This window comes from Globicephala melas, chromosome 20 (assembly GCF_963455315.2).
Source record: "Globicephala melas chromosome 20, mGloMel1.2, whole genome shotgun sequence".
Taxonomy (NCBI): domain Eukaryota; kingdom Metazoa; phylum Chordata; class Mammalia; order Artiodactyla; family Delphinidae; genus Globicephala; species Globicephala melas.
The window spans coordinates 9,848,924-9,865,669 of NC_083333.1; the positions used below are offsets into that span (position 1 = coordinate 9,848,924).

The window sequence follows — 16,746 nt, forward strand, 5'->3', positions numbered from 1 at the left end:
CATCATTGTCTGGGTGACCTTTTTAGAAGCTCCAAGAAGGGGATCCCTGTTGGGAGTTAGTATCTCTCCCCACTCAGACACTGCAATTCCGTGCTTCCTTATTACCCGATCTGTGAGTCCCCTCAGGGCTGGGGCTCAGCGTCCAGTCATTCACTCTTTGAGATATTTGCTGAGTCCCTACAATATTTCAGGCGCTTACCGTACTGCAGTAAACAGATAGGCGTGGCCACTGCCCTCATCAAGCTGCTAGTCTAGTGGGAGAGGCCAACATCAAACAATTACATAAAGGAAAATACAGTCACAAAGGGGAGCTAATACCCCTGAGTAAAAAGCACCAAGTGTTAATAGAAAGAGTGATGATGGGGGTGCCTGATTTAGGCTGGGGAGGTCCTTAATATCCTCTCTGCAGCACTGAGGGCAGGAGCTGGCTAGAAGAAGAGCGGGAGGAAAGAGCCTTAGGCAGAAGACGCAGCACGTATGATGGTGCTGAAACAGGAAAGACGGGGCTTTCCAGGAACTGGAGGCCCATGCGGCAGGGGGAATGGAGAGATGAGCCTGCATGTGACCCAGTAGGTGACTCTCAAGATCAGCCCGCAGGTGGGAGGGGGATCTGGAGTGGAGATGTGGACGAGTTAGTTGCAGATGTTCAGGGGAGACAGGAGGGAGGGGAGGGCATCAGCTCTGCTTTTCAGTGCTGGGTGCATGGCCTGCCTGCCGGACGTAGCAAGGGGCGCTAAGTGAGGATGGGAAAACAAGAAACGTTACAAGGATCGGAGAAGAGGGCACCAGATGGGGTGGGCATTTCAGGCAGAGAGCACGGTCTCAGAGATGAGGATGTGCAGGGCAGGTGTGGGGACCAGTGGAAGGCAGAGTCTGCCTGGACATCAGGAGAGAGGACCCTCACAGTCATGCTGGCCTGGGCCGTGCGGGGTTGGGTGAGACGCACAAGCCTAGGAGGGTCTCCAGGCTAGGAGGGCCCCCAAGTCTCACTTGGCTGGCTCGGCTCCACTCTGGGAAGTCACCGTATTTGGGGGATTGACTTACTCCTGGGATGGGGCCAGCTTTGAAGTACTGGCTGAATGGGGTCTTGAAAGAGAAACAGAGCATGCGCTGGCAAGACCCCAGGACCCAGAGCAGGACACTTGGGACATGGTCTCAGCCGTGCCATTGACTCGTTCTGTGATCCTGGGCAAGTCTTTCACTTGCTCTGGGCCTCAGTTTCCCTATCAGCTCTGTGCCTCCAGAAATGGAGACTGTATCCAGTTCAGGTGATTTTCGGGGAGGCACGGTGGGGGCGGGGCAGTGGAATGCTGCCCCAGCCTGAGCCTCCCCCTTTCTTGACTCTGGATGGAGTGCCCCCTCCCTGATGCTAACCCCAAACCAGCCCATTTGGGGCTTCTTTCCTGTCTCCCACTGGCATCTGATTGGAGTGGCAGCCGGGGCTGACTTTCTCCATAGCAACGCACGCCAAGTGTGACAACAACGGCTTCAATATTTTCATGCTTAGAACACTTTAATTTAAAATACTTTTGCAGTTCATCAGGGCTCTGCATTCCCAGATGCCGATGATGGCTTCCCGCGGGAGGCGTCTGCGGGTGGCGCCGGTCAGCTCCGTCTCCATCCCCATGGGCCCTATGCACCTGCTTTCCTTTTGAGCAGCTGTGGATCCATCCTGCTTCCCTCCCTGCGGACCCTCAGCATTCTGTCCTCTGCCCCCATGATCTCACTGCTCTGTCTGCAGTTCCCAAACTGGCCTCCCCTCTCACTCCTCTCTTATGGGTGGCCCCACCTTCTCTTCTATTCCTTTGTCTCATCTCCTCCCCGCCCCCTCACTTCTGTCTCTCCTTCTCTCCACTATCCCAGGATCACACACTCTCCCATCTCTTTCCCTGTCTTCCACCTCTCAGCACTCCCTACCAGACCTCTGAACCTCATGTCTCTGAACCTTTCCTATGTCACCTCTCCCAGAGCATCTGTAGCTCTCAGCCCCAGGATCCGCCCACCTGCTGCTGGAACCTCTTTGGTTCTGCGTTGCCAACTCCTCACCTCCTGTCTGTTCCCTGTGGTCTCCCTGGACAAGGCTTTTGCGTATTTCCTCCACTCAGGGCAGTAAGAGGTAAAGCCATCCTCCTTCTCTGCTCCCAAGGGCTTTCTCAGCATCTGGGGCCAGGCCATGAGTGTCCGGCTTTCTGGGCATGCTCTGAAGGGTCACCTCCCTGCCTCTGTTCTCCAGCCCAGGCTGAGCCCTGACCCTGGCCTGGGTGTGATCTCTGTCCCCACCTGCAACCTGCTGCCTCTGCAGTTCCACCTCCAGCCGTGGTGGAGCCACACTGTCAGGAGCAGAGGCCAGAGCATGGAAGGGACCTCTCAGGTTCACACAGCAAGGTGGGGGCAGAGGCGCTGGAGCCCAGGTCAGGCCTTTCTCTTCGACTTATTACTGAAAATGGGGCCCTCCTCCCTCCCTTTCTTCCTTAAGCTCCATCCCACTTGTCCAGCACTAGGGTTTACCTGGTGGGACAAGAGACCTTCATGACTCATGGTCTAGTAGCAGAGGAAGACTCTTAGGCTCTGGGGGCTCTGGTTGTGTATGTAAGGCCTGGGAGGGACTGGGGGGAAGTCAGGGAGGAGTATGGAGCTATCCGGGACCATAACAATCCCCTGGGCAGGATGCCAGCTCCCCGGGCTGTGGCAGCAGGCATGGGGCCTCAGGGCGGCTGGTACCCGTGATTGGATGCTGCAGGCTCCCAGACCCAGAAGAAGCACCACTCCCCATCCTGTCAGTACAGTCAGAGGGTATCTGGGGAGCCACAGTCTAGCAAGGTTGGAGTGCAGAGTGAGGGAAACCCATGGTGTCCAGGAGGGGACATGGCTCAAACCCATGTCAGAGCTAGGGGGCCCTCTAGGTGTTTGAGTTCAACACCCTGACCTCATTTTACAGGCTGGAAAACTGAGGCCAAAGAACTGGGAAACTTGTTCAGGGTCCCACAGAGGGTCAGGCAGAGTAGCGGCTAGAATTCAGAGTCATTTATTTACTCTCTCAAGTATTTATTGGGTATCTGTCCATCCCCCTATTCCAGGTGTAGGGGATGCAGGGCAAGTGGACACTGTCGTAACCCCCATGGAGCTTACAGCTTAGTGGTGATGGGTGGGAAGACAATGTCCAAGCAAGCGAGCTCTATTGATAGTTTCCATAAATAAAATAATGCAGAGGAACAGACAGCTCACCAAAGAAGGTAGATAAATGAAAAATGAAAGGTGAAAGATGAAAATACGCTCAGCGTCGTTAGTTATTAGGAAAAGGTAAACTGAAGCCACAATGAGGTACTGCCTCACACTCATTAGAATGACTCATTGAGACAACTGACCAGGAGGAGGAGGAATTGGGACTTTGAAAGTCTGCTTGGTGGGAACGGACGATGGGGCAGCCATTTCGGAAGACAGACTGCAGCCTCTCAGACAGTTTATCATAGTTATAACTACCTTTCCACTCCTAGGTATCTACACAAGAGGTAAGCAAACATATGTCCACCTAAAGACATGTACCTGAATGTTTATAGCAGCTTCATTTATGATCGCCCCAAAGTGAAAACAACCCAAACGTACATCAATGGCTGAATGAATAAACATATTGCGGTACATTCATGTATTCAGTATTCATGAAATGCCGCTTGGCAATAAGAAGGAATGAACTGATACACACAACAATACGGATGAATCTCAAAATAACTGTGCTGAGTGAAAAAGAGTCAGACTGAGAAAGAGTGCATATTATGATTCCATTTATAGAAAACTCTAGAAAATGCAAACGAGTCTATGGCAACAGGAGCAGATCAGTGGTTGCCTGGAGGTGGGGAGGAGGGATCAAAAGGGACAGGAGAAGACTTCTGGGTGCGATGGATATATGTCCACTATCTTGATTAGGGTGATGGCTTCCTGGGTGTGCACCTATGTCAAAACTTACCAAATTGTACTTTTTAAAAATTAAAAAAAAAATTGTATTTTTTTTTTTTTTGGCCGCACTGCGCAGCTTGCAGGATCTCAGTTCCGTGACCGGGGATTGAACCCGGGCCCTCGGCAGTGAGAGCGCCGAGCCAACCACCGGACTGCCAGGGAACTCCCAAATTGTACATTTTAAATACGTGCAGTTTATTGAATGTCAGCTATAGCTTTAGTAATGCCGTTAAAAAAGAAATGGAGGCACTCCCCCCCACTATAACATAAGGGACTGTGGTAAGAGTGGCTGGGCAATTGGGAGGCCCCCAGCAGGTGTGGCCTTGACCTGAGAGCCGAATCGCAAGACATGAGCCAGGTGAGGGTCTGGGGGAATAGTGTTGTGGACAGTGGGAACAGCCAGTGTGAAGCTTTTATGGGAGTAGTGAATAGGAAGGCTGGTGTGGCCAGAGTGAGCGAGGGGGGCGCCTGCTCAGCGCTGTGCGGGAGGGCAGACCCGGCCCAGTAGCCTCTGGACGTGCTTCCTGCCCAGGCTCTGGAGTGGCCCTGTGTGCCCCTGCTCCTGCACCAGGACACCAGAGGCTCAGAACTCAGGATCTCTGAGCGTACGGGGAAGTGGCGCAGGTCGTCTGGGGTCAGAGCAGCCAGGTTTTCCTCAGGGCTGGGGCAGTGACTAGCTACTGTCTGACCTCAGGCGAGTCTTGAGCCTCTGGGCCCCGGGTCCCCCCTCTGGAGCACAGCAGGGGTACAGGCTTTGTCTCGTGGCTGGAGTGGAGGATATCGCTTTGGGAAACTGGGCAAAGGAGCCCTCAGAGAAGCAAAGCACAGGTGTGTCGCTGACCCCTGACCCTCCCTCTCATTGGGGGAGGGGACGTAGAGAAGCAAATGCCAAGGAGCTGCCCCAAAGGCTTCTGGGAATGGGCTGAGTGGGGACCCCCTTGTGATGAAGAGAGGGTGGTGGTACGGCCGTAGGTGGGGCATGGAGCGAGCGGTCCCCAGTCGGGGAGGTTAGCAATCTTGTGTCCCAGAGGCCCCAGAGCAGCGCATTATCTGGTCCGTGGAGAGACTGGCCTGTTGGCCTCAGGCAAGGAGTGCTGGAGGGACCTGGACCGGCTGTTGGCCGAAGGTGACCGAGCCCTCAGCTCCATGAGCTGCAGGTGAAGCCTGCCTAGCACGGGACAAGGAGGTTCCCCGCTTTGAAGTCCTGTGGGTCCAGCAGACACAGAGGCCCCAGGGTAGGAAGAAAGGCTTTCGCTGTATCCAGGTTTTGTTCCGGGTCGGAGTCAGTCTGAGGTCAAGGCCAGGGGCGTGGTACTGGTGGGTGAGGCTGAGCCTGGCACCTAGAATGGGCAGGGACTGGGGCTCAGGGGGGGTCGAAGTAGATGCAAAAACTCTGTCCGCACCAGGGGTCACCGGGGTTGAGCATTGGCACATAGGGAACAGTCACCGGGAGTCGAAAAGCAAAGTCAATAACCAGGACGTTTATTCAGATAAAGCCCTTCGCGGCCTTTGGCCTCCACTGGGAGTCTCCAACTACAGTGAGGGGAAACTGAGCGGAGGCTCAGAGCTGAGGCACGCGTCTCCCTGGTTCTCCTGAGTGACTCCAAAAGGAGATTTCTCAGCTGCTGCGTGTGTGTGTGTGTGTGTGTGTGTGTGTGTGTGTGTGTGTGTGTGTGTGTGTGTGTGTGTGTGTGTGTTTCTTGCTGCCACTCAGGGGACAAGCCCATTGTGTGTGTGTGTGTGTGTGTGTGTGTGTGTGTGTGTGTGTGTGTGTGTGTGTGTGTGTGTGTTTCTTGCTGCCACTCAGGGGACAAGCCCATTGTTGCCAGGGTGAAGATCTAAGGCTGAGTACTGAGCGCAGGGGCAGAGGAGCGGCCCAGAGAAGGAGAGAAATCTCGTCTGTGAGGTGGGGGGCCGGGGAGCGGCTGGAGAGACAGGCAGGCTGAAGCCTGGGGCGGGGGGTGGGGGGAGCAGCAGAGAGTGCAAGGAAGCCAGGGAAAATACAAGAAAGCAGAGAGGGAAAGAGAGCAAGAGAGACTCAGAGAGGACGGGAGAGAGGGACACATACACACACACCAAGAGAGACACCAAGAGAGCCACACCAAGAGAGTTGAAAGAGAGACAGTGACCCAGGAGAGAGAGAGATCAGAGACACCAAGAAGGCCTGCAGAGGTGGAAAGCTCCGAGGGGCAGGCACCCAGAGAAACCCAGAGAAGAGATCAAGACAGAGACACATCCACCCAGAGAGAGGAGAGAGACAGGTTCTGGGATAAAGACAGAGCGAGAGCAAAGAGTAATTGTGATCGAGGCCCAGAGGGAGGGACAGACACGGCAGAGAGCCTGAGACAGAGAAACCCCAGGACCCAGAGGGACGGAGATCAGTGGAAAGGGACCTGGGTCAGGGATGGGCATCAAGCAGGGAGGAACACGGGGAGAGTCTGAGAGGAGATTTCCTGGAGAGAGAGAGACAGAAGGCCGAGAGGGAAGGATGGAGGGGGGTCACGCAGATACAAGGAAGAGGGAGAAGATGCTGAAGCCTCTCGGGGTTCTGATAGCCTCACATACACCATGAGAGAGGGATCACGCATTATAGAAGAGCCAGGATCTAGGACGTGCAAGCACCTGCTGTCTACCCAGCGCTGGACCAGGAGCCCCAGCTCACTCATCTGACTGTGTCAGTTTCCCGCTGTGTTTTTTCACAAAGCTGAATTCCTACAGGATGGAGGTCGTGTCTCACACTGCATACAGCAGCTCCTCAGGAAGCCCTCCATTGTAGAATGAATGTTAAATGAACAAGCAGAAAACTGCACGCTTGGGTAACTGAGCCAGGAGACATAGGCACTCAAGGTGGGCTACAGGCTGACCCTGACGACCCCGCTCCGAAGCTGGGACAAAATGACACAGGGGTAGGCAGCAGCATAGCTGGAACTGGGGCATGACTCCATGTGCTCTGGTGGTGGTGTTAATGGTGGTACCATCATCTTCCTGTGCTGTTATGCACATCTGTGCTCCCGCCGTGTGCTAGTCGTGCTTGTACACACTTTACCTTCATTGTCTCGTTATCTGATTGAATCCTCACAGCAATTCTAGGACGTGGGCATTACTGTGATGTCCTTTTATAGATGAGGAAATGGAGGCTCATAAAACATAAGTTACTGTCCAAGGTCGGATAGCTAGCAGATGGTGGATCCAGGATTGAAAAGAGTCGATCTAACGCCAGAGCGGAGCTCTTGACGCCCGGTGGCCCTGCTTCCCCAAGAATAGTACTACCTGATGCTTGTTTGCAGCATCTGGCCTGTGTAGCCTTTTCAAGTTTACTATGTCAGTCGTCCTCATGAAAGTTCGTTAGAGAGAGTTGTGGAGCCAGAGCTGTTATTCCCACGGAAGCAGTAAGAGAAGAGGAACAGCTGAGGGGCATCTGTAAAGGTACAGGCTCCCATGTAGCAGCTCAGGACTGGAACCCAGTCAGGGCTCTGCCCAGAGCATGATGCTGCCTAGAGGTGTAAACCGTGCCCAGATGGAACACACCGGATTCAGGAAATTGTCTGGTGGTGTGTGGTGCTTGCGCAGCCAATACAGGATGTCCAGGACAGGCAGGCCATCAGGAGGGCAGGATTTTAGGACTCTTGAAATCGTATATCTGGGTTTAAATCCTGGCTCTAGCCAGTGACCTTCGGCAAGTTACTGAACTATTCCATGCTTCAGTCTCCTTGTCTATAAAATGGAGATAATAATAATTGTACTTTTTTAGAATTGTTATGAGAATTAAATAAATTTGTGTTTGTAAAACACTTCTAACGACCTCAGTGCATACTAAGATTTGGTAAGTGGTGTTAAGTAGATCACATAAAATAATCAAATAAGGCAGGAGGAGGTGTCCCAGCCAGAAATGGGGTCTGGATGACTGAGCTTGAGTGCTTCAGGACTCTGGACAGATCCCCAAGCTTTAGATTCACCATATTGGTTCCATGTGCTCTGTGAAGTTCTTTGGCAGTGAAATGGGTCTTATCTCTTTGTTCTCGGTTACGATGAGCTTAAGAATTCTCCTCATGACCCTTTAATGTCTGCTCTATGAGAAAAGGCACAAAGGTCTTCACCAGGAAGGCCTGTCTCTTTAAAGAGAGAGAGGGGGCATTCCTGTGGGTTTGTTCTTGAGGAAATGTCCCTTTCAGGGATGAGGGACTGCACCAGATATATGTAATTGATGTGTGGGACCCAGGGGCTTGTGTTCAGTGTGTTAGGGAATATGACCTCACCAATTCCTCTGAGCTCAGACTGGGAAAGGGCAAGGATAGAGACAGGGTTGAGGGGAGGACTAAAGGGAGAATGGAAGCATTAAGAGGTTCATAACGTTGAGATGTGGGTTAAGGGTTCCATATAGCTTAAGGCTTGCTTAGAGGCAGAAGTCTTCTGCTCTCTCAGTTACTCCAGAGCCGCTCCTACACCACTCAAATCCTGATCTGCTCAAACAAGGATGGCAACTCACTCCTCATGTGAAGAAGTAACCTTAATGTCTCCCATCTGTAAGCACCCCCTGTGCACCAAGGTCTTTATATTCATTATCTCTCCTTTAATCCTTACAACAACGTTATGATTAGACATTGCCAGTCCCATTTTACTGATAGGAAAACTGAGGCGCAGAGAAGCCAAGTAACTCACCCAAAGAAAAACTGCCACCTAGTGGTAAGGCTTTACTTTTTCTTCCCAAACACACTGCCTTTCAAGAAATACCACTCTGAGTGCTAGGAATGGAGCCTTCTGTGAGTGTTCAGCCTCTCTCATGACTGTTCCCTTGTTACTTTTTTTTGCTGTAACATGTGGAGACCCAGTAGGGTACAACAACAATGCCTTCTTGCAATGAAAAATTCCTGGATGTCTTATACCTGTCTGTAACTATAGACACCTTCAATAGTTGACATCTTCCTCAACTCAAAGGAAGAAATAAATACTCCCTGAGACATAGGCTCCTGTCAGGGCTACCTCTACACAGCCCTGCCGACTCATGCCCATCTTTACTTCTTTCCACAGAGGAGGTGGCCGAAGGGAAGAACGCCATCCTCATTGGGATGAGCCAGTGGAATTCAAATGACCTGGTGGAGCAGATCGAGACCATGGGGAAACTGGAGGAGCATCAAGGTAAGGTTCTGCTTCTCTCCTGGCTGGGTGTCTACATGTGTGTGTTGCGGACAGTGCGCAGTTTGAAATGACGGCAATTTGGGGCTAGAACCTGGGTTTTCTACGAAGAGTCATCTATCTGTCTGGGCACTTCGCCTACAACCCCCGAACTCTATGACCTGCAGGAATCCTCGTGGGGACTTCTGCAGGGTTTTCTGTGGCAGAAAAACTCTAGGATACTTCAACAGAGCTTCCTGTGTTCATTGGATGACCACCCAGGAGCATGGGTAATTAAGGGCAGGCGGCAGGGTCCAAGCTCCTTGGAATCTGCTAGTTAATGTAGGGTAGCAACTGGAAAGCCTTTGGGAATGGGCAGGGGAGAGGGGCAGCAGTTGGGGTTGTAACTTCCTTTGGTCGAATTGTTGAAGAAGGTTATGGCTGGGGATTCGTCCAGAGGCTTTTTAAGGAGGGGAGTTTTGACCAGGGGCTTAATCAGCAGACAAAGCAGGCATATTCTTCTAGGCATCCATCCTTCTGTCCATCTGATCATTTCATGTTATGGACAGAATGTTCGTTGAGCATCTACTATGTATAAGTGCTTGGTAGGAGGGGCCAAAGGTGATTTAGCTGAGGCTTCTGCCTTGTGATGTGTCACAGAGTGTAAGTCAAAACATAAAGGGGTCAACCCTTAAACTGAGGGTTGTTGGGCCCAGAGGGGAGAGGCAGGAATTTTAGAAGGAGGCAAGAGAGGGGGTCTCAAGGAAGCATTCTTGACAATGAACCTATGGACCCAGGCTTCACAAGGCAAGTGGAGGATGGAACCAAGGAGCTTATAAAATGTGAGATGGCATATGGGGAACCTGAGGCTCAGAGAGGGGCTGTAGTTGACTAAGGTCACACAGGAGGGAGAAGCAGAGCTGGGGCTAGAACCCTATCTAGGACCCAGGGTGCCTCTGCTTCTGTTAGCTTTTTCTGTCCCTCGTCCCCACCCAATATATCACTCCTCCTACTTCCCGTCCTTCCCATCTCCTCTTTTCCTTCCTCTCTTGGCCGCATCTTTCCTGTCATGGTCTGGGCCAGGCTACCTATCAGGAGACGCTCAGTGAGACAGTCCTGGCCTAGCTCAAGAGCATGACCATTTTGGTGTTGACCATCCTGGCGGTAGCTGTCTTAGCCCAGCATCTGTTCCTTTTCTTACCCTCCCCCATCCCGGCCTCCTTGGTTCAGAGCCCGCCCCATACCAGCTTGCCCATCCTGAGAAATGGACAGGCCTGGGATGACTGCTCCATTTTACAAATGAAGCACCCAAGGCTCAGAGGAGCTGCATCTTGCCCAAGGTCCTCCAAGTTGGGGGCAGCATCACACTTAGATCTTCAGTCTCCTGATTCCCAGACCAGGGCTTTGCTTCCCAAATTGGACCAAGGCTCAGCACAGTTCTGAGCCCCGGCAGAGTCAAGTCCGAGCAACCCAGAGTCTTAATGGCAAGGCCCTCCTGGGCCACTGTCACATTCACAGAACGAGTGGGCTCTGAGTCTGGTACCCAAGCCAGTCCAGAGGAAATTTCCCAGTCTTCCCTGCTACTCATTTGCAGATGGACCCTTTGTCTACTCTTTCCTTCACCCCAGGAACCCGGAGGGGGCCCAGAAGGGGTCATGGACTCCAAGTGCTTCCCTGGGACAATGCTTGGAGTGATGAAAAGACAAACCGAGACTTGTACTCACCACCCATCTGGCCATCCCCTCCCATCCCAACCCGCGCTTGTCTGCCAAGGATTGTGTGACTCAGACACAGTGTGAGCTAAGGAGGAGGTGAGTGAGAAGCAGTGTGAGCTGGGAGGGCAGGGGAGGAGGAGGCAGATGGAGGTCGATGGGCAAGGCTGAAACCGTAGCTTTGGAATCTAAGAGGTCTGGGTTTGAACCTTGGCCCTGCCACCCCATGGCTTTGTGGCCAGGAAAGTCACATCGCCTCTCAGAGCCTCAGTTTCTTCATCTGCAGAATGGGGCTAGCACACAGATTGCACACATTAAATGAGCTGATACTTGCAAAGTGCCTTCAGTGCCTGGTCATTATAACGTGGGAAGGGGGAAAGAAGAGTGAAAGATCTTTGACAAACACAGTTCTAACAAATGCATCATGGAGCTCATGAGAGGTCGGATTAGGGGCAGTGTCTTGCCTGAGTCCAAGAATTGATGCTGTTTCCTCCCAGTATGAAATGGGGAGCAAGAGGGAGAGAGAGAGAAGGAGGGGTGAGGAAGAGGAAACCAGCCATGTGTCTGGCTCCTTCTGAGTCCCATTCCCCTGTGGATTCATGATGTGAATTCCCACAACATGGCAGAACACACACGCTGACTTCATTCATTCCAGCAGCCACTTCTGGAGCCGAGACGTGGGCTCAACCCAGGATGGTGGGGAAATAAAGAGAAGCAGGCTGGCCTTGTTACCTCTGTAGGAGCTCACAGCAGACAGGAAGAGGATCATGGCCACGGCTACAGTGCAATAAGACAGGCTGAGTCAGGGGCCTGAGGAGAGAGCCTCTGGGGACTCTTTTGGGGAGAGGAAGTTCTAAAAACACTTTCTGGAAAAGGCTGCAATCAAAATTGGTGTTATAGATCGAGCTCTACCCCTGCCTCCTTCCACATTCCTGCCCTTAAACGCAGGGCTCACTGCAGAGACAGCCCCCGCCATGGTTCAGGCCCTGGCCAATCACAGCTACCCCTGGTGATGACCCCCAAGTTCATCTCTAGCCAAGACCTACCCCCTGGGCTCCAGACTCATATTCTCAGGAGGCTCCTACTTGCCTGTACCTGGACATCTCAAAACCACTTAATGCTCTGCAAGTTCCAAATGGAGCTGAGCTTCTTCCTTCTGAACCTTAATTATGTTCTATGGCCCATCTTGAATCTCAGTCATTTGGAGCCTGTGTTGCATAGGTACGTTCAGGCTGCTCTGGTATCTCCAGTTCTTGAGGGCGCTAATTCTGGTATGTGTGTGTGCATGTGTGTGTACCTGCGCACATGCTACCTGTACCTCGTGGGTTTTGTTTCTTCATTTTTTTTTTTTTTTTTTTTTTTTGCGGTACGTGGGCCTCTCACTGTTGTGGCCTCTCCCGTTGTGGAACACAGGCTCTGGACGCGCAGGCTCAGCGGCCATGGCTCATGGGCCCAGCCGCTCCGCGGCATGTGGGATCCTCCTGGACCGGGGCATGAACCCGTGTCCCCTGCATCGGCAGGTGGACTCCCAACCACTGCGCCACCAGGGAAGCCCGTTTCTTCATTTTCTATTGTGAACTCATCTTGGTCAATACCCCACCCTTTTCTTTTCTATGGGAATCTTGTGTCCCCCAGGTCTTGAAAACGTCCTTCTAGTGATTGGTCTTGTGTCTCTGCTGGGCCTGAGTGTTTCACTAATCGTGGACATTTTATATGCTAAATTTACAGCTTTGCGGTTCCATTCTCCTTGAGTGGTGTAAATTTAGACCCCACACCCATAGGTGGCAAGGGCTTAGGGTTTTAATTACGCATGTGTGACTTTTTTCTTTCCCACTGTCTATGAATGGTTTTTTGGCTGCTTCCCCAGAAGACTTTTTTTTTTTTTTTTTTTTTATGTGGGCCTCTCACTGTTGTGGCCTCTCCCGTTGCGGAGCACAGGCTCCGGACGCACAAGCTCAGCGGCCATGGCTCACAGGCCCAGCCGCGCCGCGGCATGTGGGATCTTCCCGGACCGGGGCACGAACCCGTGTCCCCTGCATCGGCAGGCGGACTCTCAACCACTGCGCCACCAGGGAAGCCCTTTTTTTTTTTTTTTAATGTTTCTTTATGGGTGGAGCAGCCCTTCACGGATCCCTACTACACAGGAGGCGCTGCTCTAGCTCCTCACCTTCCACAGGCTGAGGCCAAGTCTGTGGAGTTAACAGCAATACTGTTCTCAGCCTCTAGCCCTGGAGCCTTTATCCATCTGAGTCTTCCAGGGCTCTTCTCTACATTAGCTTCTGCTTTTGTGTCTGGATTGTAGTTCCCTCTTTGTTTCTGGCACTTGTATATTATCCATTCTTTATTTTGAGCTCGGTTACATATTTACTTTTTTTTGGATATTTATTGTCCAGTATTTTTTTTTTAATATTTTCTTATTTATTTGGTTGCACCAGGTCTTAGTTGTGGTGGACGGGCTCCTTAATTGTGGCATGCGGACTCTTAGTTGCGGCGTGCATGTGGGATCTAGTTCCCTGACCAGGGATTGAACCCAGGCCCCCTGCATTGGGAGCGCGGAGTCTTACTCACTGCGCCGCCAGGGAAGTCCCTATTGCCCAGTATTTTCATGGAAAGGGATCCTTTGGCATCAGCTCAGTCCACCTTATCATTATTTTTACAATTGCTTGTCTTGTTATTTTTATTTAGTGTTTTAAAAAAATTTGGTAAAATATATAAAACTTATCATTTTAGCCATTTTCAAGCGTACAGCTTAGTGGCATTAATATATTCACACTGTTGTGCAATCATCACCACCAGGATGAAGAAGCTCCAGAACTTTTTCATCCTCTCAAACTGAAACTCTGTCCCCATTAAACAATAACTCCCCATTCCCCCCTTCCCCCAGCCCCTGGGAACTGCCGTTCTACATTCTGTTCCTATGAATTTGACCACTCTAGGTGCCTCATATAAGTAGAATCAAGCAGGATTTGTCTTTTTATGTCTGGCTTGTTTCACTTAGCATGTCTTCAAGGGTCATTCATGTTGTTACATGTGACAGGATTTTCTTCCTTTTTGAGGCTGAATAATATTCCATTGCATGTATCTACCATGTGTTGTTTATCCATTCATCTATTGATGGACGTGTTTTCACCTTTTAGCTATTGTGAATAATGGTGCTATGAACATTGGTGTACAAATAACCATATTATTTCCTGAATACATTCTTCCTCTGTTTTTTTGGCCACGGCTTGTGGCATATGGGATCTTAGTCCCCTGACCAGGGATTGAACCCGTGCCTTCGGCAGTGAAAGCGCAGAGTCCTAACGACTGGACCGCCAGGGAATTCCCACTTGAATATATTCTTGTTGTAAATAAACAATACAAATAAACAATCAGTATAAATAAACCAGTCTTCCTTATCTACTTCTTCAATTGCAGACCTCACTTCAAAGTATATCAACGTGGAGGGTATCTCTCTAGAGATAGATATTAGATGTCATTGTTGCAATTTAACTTATTTTTTCCATTTAATAGTAGATCTAGGAGAGCTTTTCCTGTGAGTATTTATAGATTTGACTCATTATTTTTACCTGTACTATAGTATTCTCTATAATAGATGTACCATAATTTATCTAACCACTGTGTAGTGATAAACATTGGAATTTTTCATCATTAAAACAATGATACATGGGTTAAGAGTATAAGCATTGAAACTCGTAATAGATACTGCTAAACAGTTTTCCAAAAAGATTGTGCAAATTTATATCCACACCAGCTGTGGATTAGGTGAGCCATTTCCCCACAGTGTCACCAGACTTGACATCATCAACTTGACGGATGAAGACATTTTCTTGTTTTGCTTTGTCCTGACTTGACTGCTAGTGAGAGCAATCATCTTTCCATAATGTGTTGCCCAACTCCATTTTCTTTTTCTCTGAGTTTCTTAATCATGCTTTTTGTTCATCTTCTACTGAATTGTCTTTTTCTTCTTGGTTTTTAGGAGCTCTTTCCCTGTATTTTGGATATAAATTACTTGTCTGCTGTGTATTTGAAATCTTTGTGTCTTGAATTCCTGCCACTTGGCTGAATTTTCTTATTTTCTAATAGTTTGTCAGTTAATCTCTTGGGTTTATTTCGGTAGAGTGTCACATTGTTTACAAATCTCAACAGTTATATCCTTGCCAATATTTACCCAGCTTACTTATTTTTCTTATTAAATTGCATCGCACAGGATCTCCAGATAGATGCTGAGTGGTAAGAGTGATCCAGGCTTTCTTATTTGATCTTGACCGTAATGCTGTAATCCCCTCCCTCTTCTCCTCCCACCCTTCCGCCTCCCCCCCCTCAGTTAAGTGTATTGAGGTATGATTTACATTAGGTAACCGGGCCTGCGGGATCTCAGTTCCCAGACCAAGGATTGAACCCACGCCCCCTGCAGTGGAAGCGTGGAGTCTTAACCACTGGACCGCCAGGGAAGTGCCAGCGTTCACCCTTTGTAGTGTACGTTTTTTTTTTTTCTTTTTTATCCGATACGTGGGCCCCTCACTGTCGTAGCCTCTCCCGTTGTGGAGCACAGGCTCCCAACGCGCAGGCTCAGCGGCCATGGCTCACGGGGCCCAGCTGCTCCGCGGCACGTGGGATCTTCCCGGACCGGGGCACGAACCCGTGTCCCCTGCATCGGCAGGCGGACTCTCAACCACTGCGCCACCAGGGAAGCCCTTAGTGTATAGTTTTCACCGCTGCTTCTTAAATTCCATGACTTCCTCTTGGATTTACTTCCTCTGTTAATTAGAATGTCTCCTCAAGTAATTCTTTCAGGTAGGGACTGTCAGGTAGGGATAGTCATTTTCCAAGCCCTTGCATTTCTCAGCATGTGTTCATTTTGCCTTTACACCTTTTGGAATAATCGTATTCCAAACTATCTCTGAAGACATTCCTCATGGCCTTCTCGCATTTGGTGTTGTTGGTGAGAAGTCTGAGGCAAATGTGTGGGTAATCTGTTCTTCCCTCTTGTTGAAGCTTTCAGTTTTTAAAAGCTTTATTCTTTGCATTCTGAAGTCACAGCCAAGTTTGCAGATGAGGTTTTGTTGTTTGCTGTGTCTGAACCTAGTGTCCTCTTTTTTTTTATTACTGTGACATTTTCTTTTGATTATTTCTTCAAGTGTTTCTTTCACTATGTTTTCTCCTTCCAAAACTTAGATAGTTGCTGGAACCATGTCTCAGCTTGCCCTGCCTATTCTTATTTCTTGGTTCTTGCTGGGTTCTGGAAGTAGTCCTTTGTTCCAACTCATCAACAGCTCCCCAACTTTTCCCTTCTTTGGCTGTTTCCGTTCTTCTGATCAACTCTTCTTTTTTTTTTTTTTTTAACAATCATCTTTTCATTTTCATGTGCTCTGGTTGGTTCTTTTTCATAACAATCTGATACGGATTCACAGATGTCATGGACTCATTCCATGCTTTTTAGAGTCTCTATCTCCTTGTTCTTTTAAGTTTCAGTTTTCTGGTCTGTCAGAAGTGGATGGGAATAGACCACACACACTTCAGATTGGATTAATTAGCCAAAGATCCATAAGTGAGATTATAACATGGAGCAGGATCGAATTTGTTCTAATTGTCTAAGGAAACACACAGCTGTCATTAACGTTGTCCAAGTAAAGCAGGTCTTGCCAAATTCCTTTTTTAAATTGAGACATAATTCACATATCATAAAATTCACCCTTTTTTTTTTTTTTTTGCGGTACGCGGGCCTCTCACTGCTGTGGCCTCTCCCGTTGCGGAGCACAGGCTCCGGACGCGCAGGCTCAGCGGCCATGGCTCACGGGCACGGCCGCTCCGCGGCATGTGGGATCTTCCTGGACCGGGGCACGAACCCATGTCCCCTGCATCGGCAGGCGGACTCTCAACCACTGCGCCACCAGGGAAGCCCCTAAAATTCACCCTTTTAAAGTGTACAGTTTTATGGTTTTAATATATTTTTGAAGTTGTGCAATTA

At 50.0% G+C, this 16,746-nt stretch overlaps 1 protein-coding gene across 2 annotated transcripts in view; it reads left to right on the forward strand.

The window, feature by feature from the left end:
- PITPNM3 (PITPNM family member 3) overlaps nt 1–16,746 on the forward strand; it is a 92,360-nt gene that overhangs the window by 18,582 nt on the left and 57,032 nt on the right. For both annotated transcript variants that reach the window (XM_060290167.1, XM_030861662.2), the window contains exon 3: nt 8,980–9,087. In XM_060290167.1, coding sequence (XP_060146150.1) covers nt 9,018–9,087 — 70 coding nt within the window. In that variant the 5' untranslated portion in view covers nt 8,980–9,017. The remainder of the gene's footprint in view (nt 1–8,979; nt 9,088–16,746) is intronic.